The sequence below is a fragment of the Amblyomma americanum genome, chromosome 2 (genome assembly GCF_052857255.1).
Source record: "Amblyomma americanum isolate KBUSLIRL-KWMA chromosome 2, ASM5285725v1, whole genome shotgun sequence".
Lineage (NCBI taxonomy): Eukaryota > Metazoa > Arthropoda > Arachnida > Ixodida > Ixodidae > Amblyomma > Amblyomma americanum.
This window is the reverse complement of record NC_135498.1, coordinates 13,053,089-13,061,938: the sequence shown is the minus strand read 5'-3', so window position 1 is coordinate 13,061,938 and position 8,850 is coordinate 13,053,089. Positions and strand designations below refer to the sequence as shown.

At 48.3% G+C, this 8,850-nt stretch overlaps 1 protein-coding gene across 1 annotated transcript in view; it reads left to right on the top strand.

The window, feature by feature from the left end:
• The first annotated feature begins 6,716 nt into the window (after positions 1 to 6,716).
• LOC144120584 (monocarboxylate transporter 5-like) overlaps positions 6,717 to 8,850 on the top strand; it is a 9,068-nt gene continuing 6,934 nt past the window's right edge. The window contains exons 1-2 of the mRNA XM_077653152.1: positions 6,717 to 7,199; positions 8,549 to 8,692. Coding sequence (XP_077509278.1) covers positions 6,980 to 7,199; positions 8,549 to 8,692 — 364 coding nt within the window. The 5' untranslated portion in view covers positions 6,717 to 6,979. The remainder of the gene's footprint in view (positions 7,200 to 8,548; positions 8,693 to 8,850) is intronic.

The following is an 8,850-nucleotide window of genomic DNA, read 5'->3' as shown; positions in this document are numbered from 1 at the left end:
ATAGCTAGGTGGCTTGAACCACCGCCCGAATTATAGGGTTCAGCCTCATCCATCCAACCAACCAACCACCCACCCACCCACCCACCCACCCACCCACCCACCCACCCATCCATCCATCCATCCATCCATCCATCCATCCATCCGTCCGTCCGTCCGTCCGTCCGTCCGTCCGTCCGTCCGTCCGTCCATCCATCCATCCATCCATCCATCCATCCATCCATCCATCCGTCCGTCCGTCCGTCCGTCCGTCCGTCCGTCCGTCCGTCCATCATGGCTGTCAACCGAAATGCTTTATAGACTAGAACGCCATTGTTGTTGGGTTCCGTTTCACAATTCGCATACTCACTACTAAGGTACGCATCAGTACAAAAAGACAGTTCATGAAGTTCATGGCCGACTTCTATTCATTTCGACCCAACGAGCATTCGTAGCGTGTTCTGCCTCGCAACCTGAAATACTTGGTTTCGATTCCTGCCATCTCCACAAGATGTTTCCTTCGGATATTGTCGTGTTACAACGCTGGCAACGCCAACAATGCCGACACCGGCTTTTCTGCCCCCTCTCTCATTCCCCTTGTTCTTTTTGCCGTGATTCTGCATATATAAAAAAAATTGCGCTCTTTCCGTCTTCTTGACTTTTTCCTGTGTTTGTTTCTTTTGAATGCGCAACGTTTTCTTCAAAGACCTTAACTCTATCACGTTAAAGTGTTCGCTTATCGCTGGGTTCAGTAGCCGTGCAAAGCAACTTTGGTTTCACGTGTTCCCGCGTCGCCGTTCAGGTTATCGCCCTCTTGACCTAATCTGCTTCCGCCGACTGTGAAGGGGTGTAAAGAGTATGTGTGCATACGGTATCTACTGGGCGGAGAGCTGGAATGGACACGTATGTTAAACAGGTGATCTAAGTGTTTAGTATTGTAAGGGGGCGAGCTTGGAAGCGAATGCCGAGATGGGTCACCGACGTGCCCTAATGAGGGCGCGGGAAGAGGCGCCCGGTAAACCGACCGTACACGTTGCTGGCGGGAGTCAGACTGGCTCCTCTCCCCGAAGAGCGGAGGAGCGTTTATTATCTTTTCCCTTTCCCCCGTGCAGCTGGGTGCCGCTGAGAAGGCGCCTGCGGTGTCCTTGGCATCTGCTACCTTGGGGAATCGTCACACTAAGGAAACGGTGCATCTTGCAAACGTTAATCTTTGCTTCCTCGTTCACTTGGGGGCATAAGAGGTCTCTGTGCAATGCATACTGCAGACAAAAGACAGGGACAGGGGAGAGGAAAAGTACAACTTAAATAAAGATGCAAACAATTTATTAGGCAACGTGGCACTCGCCACCACACTAATGAAAGGAGAATGTTAATAGTATTTATCTGTCTGTCTACCCAGAAGTCAAGCAAGATTAGGTGAGGGCATTAGAGACCAGACCACACTTCCGTTGCGGACGTCTTGTGGCCTACCTTCAGACTAAAATGCATTTTCAGAGAAGCTAGCTTTTCAGCACGTTTGTCGAACATGCCAGTTTCAAACTAGCCTGCCTGTCCGAGGAGTATGAGGTTGGTGGTGGTGGTTAAAACTTTTATTTGTTGGAATAGAGTTTGGGAACCACAGCCCGGCTGGAACCTTTCGCGGTTGAATTCTTCGAGCCGGCCGAGGGCTCAGATCGTGGTGCGAGCGGTTTTAAAGGGGCATGGGACCATTTTTCAGACTCCAGCTCTTTATCGCATGTTGTTCGCTATCCATCTGAGAGCTGGACTAAATACGAGCTCATTTGGTGCAGCTAGTAATTTGTAATTGAATTTTTAAAAGTTCTCCTGAACCATGTGTATGGTCGGGCAACACCGATACGCTCGCGGTTCGTGATGACATAGACTGATAGTTACCTGCTTTCTGGAGTTGAAGGGGGACAAAGGAAATGAATGCCTTTGTCCTTTCCTTTTCTGTGCAGTTTCTGCCGGTCTCAGCCACTTGACAATGTGCCACGAGCGGACTCGACTCGAGTAGTCGCGCTCGCTCGGTTTTTCAGTTTTGTTGCAGACAACACTGCCAGTCCATGACGTCACTCGGGCTTCTTCAAGATGGGCGTGGCTGCCAGAAGGAAAGGCTTAGAGCCGATAACTTCAAATTACAATTTCTAGTTCAATGCCCGCGTAGAGCCCTCCATCTTGTTTTTTTTAATGCGCACAATGACGTCCAGGCTCGTAGCTTCAGCGTAACAGCACGATTTGTTGGTAAACCATATCATGACCCCTTTAAGGGGAGGTAACGACGGTGTGTGCTCTGAAGTGGGACAATTAGTGTATTTATAGACATGCTTCACACAAGGGGTATATAACAAACCAGAAAAGCACAGTGGCACGTGGCGGCGTGCTATCTATTGGCTGCCGATGGCACACATCTGTCCACGAGATACTTAGTGGGTCAGCCACGCGCACAGCCCTCGAGTAACCGCGGTAGTGAGAGCACAAGCGACCGCACTCACACTTACTTCGCCGCCGCATTGGAAGACTTTGTTTTGCTGCACAAAATTCTTCACAGTTGAATCAATCAAGCACCTTACATTGTGCATAGCACCCACATATCTCATCTCGCTACGCATCCGTTTAAGATAACTCGGCCTGTTGCTCGCACAGCAACGTTTTCAGCATCTTTCTTTCCACGAACAGCTGTGGACTGGAGTGAGCGAGTGAATAAACTTTATTGCTCTAATAAAGGAGTCTTGCTGCTTGCCCGAAGATTGCCGATGTCTTCCAGGCTGAGCGTGGTTGGCGCCCCTAGTCCAAGGCACCACTGTCCCTGGCCATCCGGCATGCGTGGCTCACTAGGTCTCTTTGGACCTTCAGCTGGCTGCTGGTTAGCCTGTCCTCCCACTGCTCCGCATTTTGCTCTTTGTTACCTCGGAAAGCTACATTGTGTATGCATTCCCATGTGATATGATACAGCGTGGGGTTGCCCCGCACCACGGACATGTATCCCTATACTGCTCCGGATACATCTCATGTAGAATGTGAAGGTTGTGGAAGGCTCCTGTTTGGAGTCTTCTCCAACATGTCGCTTCATATTGTGTTAGCAGAGGATGTGGTTGGGGATATTTGCGTCTTCTGCCTTTGATGAGGTTGAGGATAGCTGCGTACGTGAGCTCTACCGTCATCTCCGGACCGTCCGAGGCGTTTGACGCACCAGCTTGGATAATAAGCTCGCGAGCTAGCTTGTCCGCCTTCAGATTGCCTTCGACTCTGGCGTGTCCGTGGACTGGAATGCCCTTCCCCACGAAGCCGCCATTACATGTCCATCTTCATTGCTTGAAGCCGTGACAATCCATTTTCAAAGGCAATGGCATGGACTTCGTTTTTTCTTCAAATATCCCTAACCCCACCCCATAAGTAATACCTCCAGAAGGAGGTCTTTAAGGAAAATTAGGCGAAGTAAAGTGAATAAAACAGTGCTCTCGCAATGCATAGAGCATCGCTTAAAAATGGGTCCATGGAGTGTTTTGATGGTCTATGTTGAATTTTGCAGGCATAGCCGTGAGCAAAAGTTCTCAAAATTGTGAAAAAGAACTTATCTCACCCTCTGATTGGACACGCTACTAAAAATATTACTCCTTAAGCGAAGCGCATATAAATTCTGTAATTTAGATTCTTCCACTTATCATTCTAAGTAATTTATCTCACTTTATAGTGCGTAGCCCTTATTACCTGCGTACTCAAGGGTGAAAACGCTTCTTTCTCTCTTATTCAATACCATGCGCTGAATGCGTATTCACTGAATTAAAGCGGTCCGCTTATTGGACACCGCCAGTTCTTAAAATAATGCATTTAATGTAGAAGGCACACAATTCTAAACTGAATTCGCCTATTGCGCCTATTCTGAATGTCGGGATGATGTTTTAGGTTTCGTTTGGTAATGAGATTTGCCCCAAAGTGACTCAGGCTATGAGGGACGCCGTAGTGGAGGACTCCGGATAATTTCGAACACTTGCGGTTCTTTAACGTGGGCTGACATCGCACAGTGCTCGGGGAATTTTAGGGTAGGCATGGTCGCCTATTCACCTGACATGAAGCGTTAAGGGAATGGCTCTCGCTATTGTGGTATCAACGTGAAATAGACCAAATGCAAATTAGCTGCGCTAGCTCTTAGTGGCGGTTGCTTTCAATTGTTTGTCTTGGTTTTGTTGTTTATCGTGGCTGTTTTTTGTTGTTCGCGAAATTGCTACCTGATTAAATTGGTATACCAAGTGTATTCTGTGTGTTGTGTGTGTTTGCACGGCATAGACGAAACACGGTTTATACATGTCAGTGTTTATTAAAGTCGTTCTAAGCAATTTCTTTTAGCGAACGCTATCTCATATGCCTAATTTATACAGGCACTGCATTCCGGAGAGTCAGGACTTCGCCTCAGCACTCTTCGCAGCTTTGGTACTGCTGCAGGGAACTATTGAGATTGAGTATCTAGCTAACGCGTTGTCATCTCATAACGATTAATAAGCGCCCCGTAATTTTTCAATTTCCAAGTTACCTTGGATTAGTGGATGGACGACACGTAAAAAAGTCACCAAGAAAGAACGTCACACCCTAGTACTACATCTCAAGGAAATAAAGTACATATATTGCAGCATACTATGGACGGTTAATGTGCGTCGCACGGAGAGACCGGATTATGTAGGTGACGACCTCGACATAACTATACACACCAAGCAACAGATGCAAAACACAAGGCCTCCAAAGTATTGACAATACAAATTACACACATCTGGCATGACACAGTCAGATACAAAGTGGCCCTGATCGATGACAGGCCTTCAGTGTTGGTGACACAGCCGGCAGAGTGGCTCACCTCTGTATATGCCTTAGGTTCACGGTCTTTTATGAAACAAGAATAACCTTGTGCACCGGCGCGAAAAGCAAACCTTGTACTCCTAGCTGTGTATGATGGCGAATACGATGACTGATAGAGGCTCAAGTAGCGTGTTGTCGCAGTACTTGTGTGTACGAGTAGCTACGTACGAGTAGACAAGAAAGGATGTTTAGATGGAAGACGGTGGCTTGAGAAAGAAACTCTTTATCGCGCTTACTTGTGCCTTCAAGAAAAGAAGGAAACTAAGCTTCGCCGATACTGACACGTGTGCTTGGCAGCCGCTGTTGTCGACCGCGTTCTGCTCAAACATAGCGCAAAGCGTCTAGGCTGGCGCATACTTTGGCGAGATGTCTCAAGCGTTGTGGCTATGCACTTGGCTGACCACGATCTCTCGTGTTTAATCTAATCGCGTGGTGGAAACATAATACTGGATATCTCGTCCAGTGGAGTCAAACTGGAAACGAAAACAGCGTGCTCTTCTTGTGATGAAGAAAAACTATGGAAGGAAGAAAGTAACAGGCACAGAACAAGAGCCGCCGCGGTGGCTCTGTGGTTATGGCGCTCGGCTGCTGACCGCAAAGACGCGAGTTCGATACCGGCTGAGGCGGTCGAATTTCGATGGAGGCGAAATTCTAGAGACCCGTGTACTGTGCGATCTCAATGCACGTTAAAGAACCCCAGGTGGCTGAAATCTCCGGAGCCCTTCACTACGGCGTCCCTCATAGCCTGAGTCGCTTTGGGACGTTAAACCCCCATACACAATAGAACAAGGGAGACATTTGCGGCAGTGCACACGGTGACCCAGGTGACGTCAGCGCAAAATTTCAGGCACATTCCTCTTGTCAAGAAATTAGTCCTAACTGGAGTGTAAAGCATGTGTAAATGTTTTGTCTTGCGTTCTCTAGTGCGAACAATAGTTCGTCAGGCACTCCACGCGAAAAAAATGCCTCCAAATTTGATGAAAGAAATTCCCTCCACTGTTAACTAATTGCATTGTATTCATTGAAAGCACCTTCATTTAGAGACAGTCGCACTGACTTCCTTGGCTGCTAGAAGCCATGCAGCAGCCGCTCTTGCATCCTGCGTGGAAGGAGCAGTGGTGAAATGGTCTGAGAGTGTAGCGTGGGGATATAACATGGCTAGTGTTGGAGTAGCTGGGAGCAGGAAGCAGTCGTGGAAAGGTGAGCGAGGGAGGGAAAATAGAGGTGGGGGGGGGGGGGGGGGGGGGAGCTGCGGCGTGGGCAGACGGCGCCCGTCACGACAACCTCAACAAGTTTCCAACGAACGTTGCCCGTACAGGTGTCGCTGTAAGTAGAGAATTGTTTTATCGAATTAGGGCGCATACATTTCAAAAGATGTTCGAAAGCACTTTAAACTTCATCACGATGGCCAATGTTTAATACATGGTTCTGGAGTGGGGAGAAGGGAAGGGCATTTAATCTCCAGCCTAAGTTCTTAGACTGGCTACTACAGTGGGTCATATAGCGATGATATATGCTCTTACCATATACTCGTAATGTCCACGTAGCGCTCTTCGTTCGAGAAGCATTGAAGATTGAGAGTCTTGACGCACGTGGCTGCAACCAACGGCCACTTCACAACAATTTAGAGCTGTTGGCGATCCCGCAGTTCTCGCTATTGTATACCTTACAGGATAACGAAATGGAGCACTTATTTTTTGGCCATGGTCTTCTTTTTCTCCTTGCTGAAATTTACTGCACTCAGACTGTCACTGTCCTCTGAGAGGAAGTGACGTTGACCTAGGCGCCCATGTTATCTATGTTATGGCCGCGATAGTTTCGCTAAGCTCGTTCATTTCTTCCTGTACTTCTGTCACACCGATAGGAACTGATAAAGCGGAGAGAGAGCCATAACAGTCTCTTTCTAGCGCGCCTCTTGCACGTATCAGCTGCAATCTCCTCACCAGTCGCGTCTCTTATGCTGGCACCCCCTTCGAAAGCGTCGTTCTTCGCACTCCGAGCACGGGTCAACTGAAATTCGGTTCGCATAGACTCGGCTTTTCACAATGGCGACACATCGCGCATCGCTCGTCAGCTAACGAGTTAGGCCGGTAACAGGACCTAGGCTTCAGTGCTCACACTAGGCTGCGTTGTGAGCACCTCCTTCTTGGCAGCGATGGGCCGATGGCCATCGTTTCGCAGCGTCCCAGCGTTCGGCCCCGACTCGCGATGGAGCTGGATCAGCGCGTGCTTCTGCGGCTGCGTCCTCTTCTTGTCCACGGCGACTCCATGCGTGTCTGGCATCTTCTTCTACGGTATCCTCGACACTTACGGGGTGACCAGAGAACAGGCGTCTTGGCCCGTGGCTCTGGCGGGTACCATGTCAGCTTTAGCAGGTGAGTGGGCCATTCAGGAGTCACGCAGAAATATTAAGCCACCCTTGGTGGTCCTGTGGATGCATATCATTTGTTATACTTCCTCTGAGTCACCAGAGTATTGTTGAGAAGGTGGAGAACAAACAATACAGGCAGTCTTGCTCTCCTGCCCTGCCCTGCATTACGTTCGTTGCACTTCCCTGCCTTGCCTTAATTTTCCTTTCCTTGCCTTGTACTGCTTGCCTTGGATGGGTTGCAAACGCAGTTCTTTTGCTTCGCCTTGCACTCCTCGTCTTGCACTGCCTTGCTCTGACCTGCCAGCCTTTGTCGGCCTGCGCTTCGTCACCGTCATGTGGCATGCAACGCTGAATTTCCTCAGCCCTCGGCGAGTCAGCGTAAAGTCACGCGCAGCCTGGTACGCAGAATGTTGTAGCCACCCCCCCCCCCCAATCCCCCTACCCCTTTGCAATAGCCCAAGTTGTCGCAGCGCGAGGGTTGCGTGCCGCCTGGAGTCATTTTTCTCGAAAAGTGTAAAAACTAATTGCAAACAAAACGCCAGCGTATATGGTTGAGATCGGTGAATTGAACAGAGCTGAAACAGCTGCGTAAGCTTAACTTTTTTGCCTTCCTAAAGGAGTGTAGACACCTAATTTTGGCGGCGTGTTTTCTTCTCTACAATGTTACGAAAGAGACTACTACGCATGAATCGCCATGTGATATTCGTCTCCGCCCGCTAAATAATTTATAATCGATTTGCTGCATCGGTTTCGGTTTCAACAGCTGAACGATGGCTCTAACATCAAAGAGCGCTTTTTTGTCACGTGAGGCATAGAAAAATGTCCATATAATTTCTGCTTCATCGTTTTAATTTACTGCAGTGCTGAAGTCAGCCTTCTTCAAGAGCCGGAATGACAGCGAATGTGGAAGCAGCGGTTACATTGGAGTTTTTTTATGTCCGACGTGGCCTGCAAGCACACGTTGAAGTCACAGTCTATATTCGGCATTTGAAACCAAAACTGAAACAGCACGAGAAAGAAATGCGATTACAAATTATTTATGGGGCGTAGGAGAATACCACGTGCCAATCAATGCACAATAATGTCTTACGCATCATTACAATCGAGAAAACACACACCAACCAACCAACCAACCAACCAACCAACTCAAAAGTTAGGTGTCTATACTCCTTTAACTTCGGCAACATTTGCTTCGCTCTGAGCGAGTTGCGCTCAAACTCGGAAATCTAAAACTGATGTTGAAGCAAGCCGTTTCCATGCAGGATGAATTATATTAATAAACCGTTTCGAATTGTTTCATGTGAAAGCAGTGTTTAGACTGTTTGTCACTGATTTTTTTTCTTCTTTTCACAGGTCCTTTAGCAGGCGTGCTCTGCAAGCATGTATCGTGCCGAGCAGTGCTGCTCACTAGTGCCTTACTGTCGGGGATCACAGCCAGCGCCTGCTACTGGGCAGAAAGCGTCCTCTTCCTAACCATCGTCTTCGGCCTCATTCATGGTATGCTAACAAATGAGCGCACACTACTGGATGACGTAGCATTAAGGGAGATTAACGTGTCTGTAAACGTCACTGGACCCTGTATTGATCACAAAATATGACTTCGCGTCGGCAGGAAACCTTACAAACTACATAAGCCCGAAAGAAATTGTGCAAAA